The sequence below is a fragment of the Eimeria mitis genome, genomic scaffold (assembly GCF_000499745.2).
Source record: "Eimeria mitis Houghton genomic scaffold, Emh_scaff1118, whole genome shotgun sequence".
In the NCBI taxonomy this organism is placed as follows: Eukaryota; Apicomplexa; class Conoidasida; order Eucoccidiorida; family Eimeriidae; genus Eimeria; species Eimeria mitis.
The window spans coordinates 9379-9632 of NW_013567698.1; the positions used below are offsets into that span (position 1 = coordinate 9379).

General features: G+C 58.3%; 1 protein-coding gene across 1 annotated transcript in view; it reads left to right on the top strand.

Annotated features, from left to right (window-relative positions):
- EMH_0029990 (uncharacterized protein) overlaps positions 1–8 on the top strand; it is a gene marked incomplete at both ends in the record, with an annotated part of 4262 nt that extends 4254 nt beyond the window's left edge. The window contains one exon of the mRNA XM_013494360.1: positions 1–8. Within this exon, the coding sequence (XP_013349814.1) occupies positions 1–8 (8 nt within the window).
- Positions 9–254: the final 246 nt, after the last annotated feature.

Genomic DNA, 254 nt, shown 5'->3' on the forward strand with positions numbered 1-254 from the left:
GAAGATAAGGAGACACAGGCGCTAGGGAACCTGCTGCTTTGCTGCCAGTTTATAAAAGGCAAATCCATCTGTCTCCTCGGTAGTGCAGCAGATGCAAGCAGCGGCACTGCAGCAGCAGCAGCAGCAGCAGCAGCAGCGGGAGCAGCAGCAGCAGTACCTGCTGCTGCTGCTGCTGCTGCTGCTGCTGCAGCAGGAGACCCTGTAGCTGTGCTGTCGAGGCTGCTGCAGCAGCAACACTTCCCCAGGGTTTCTAT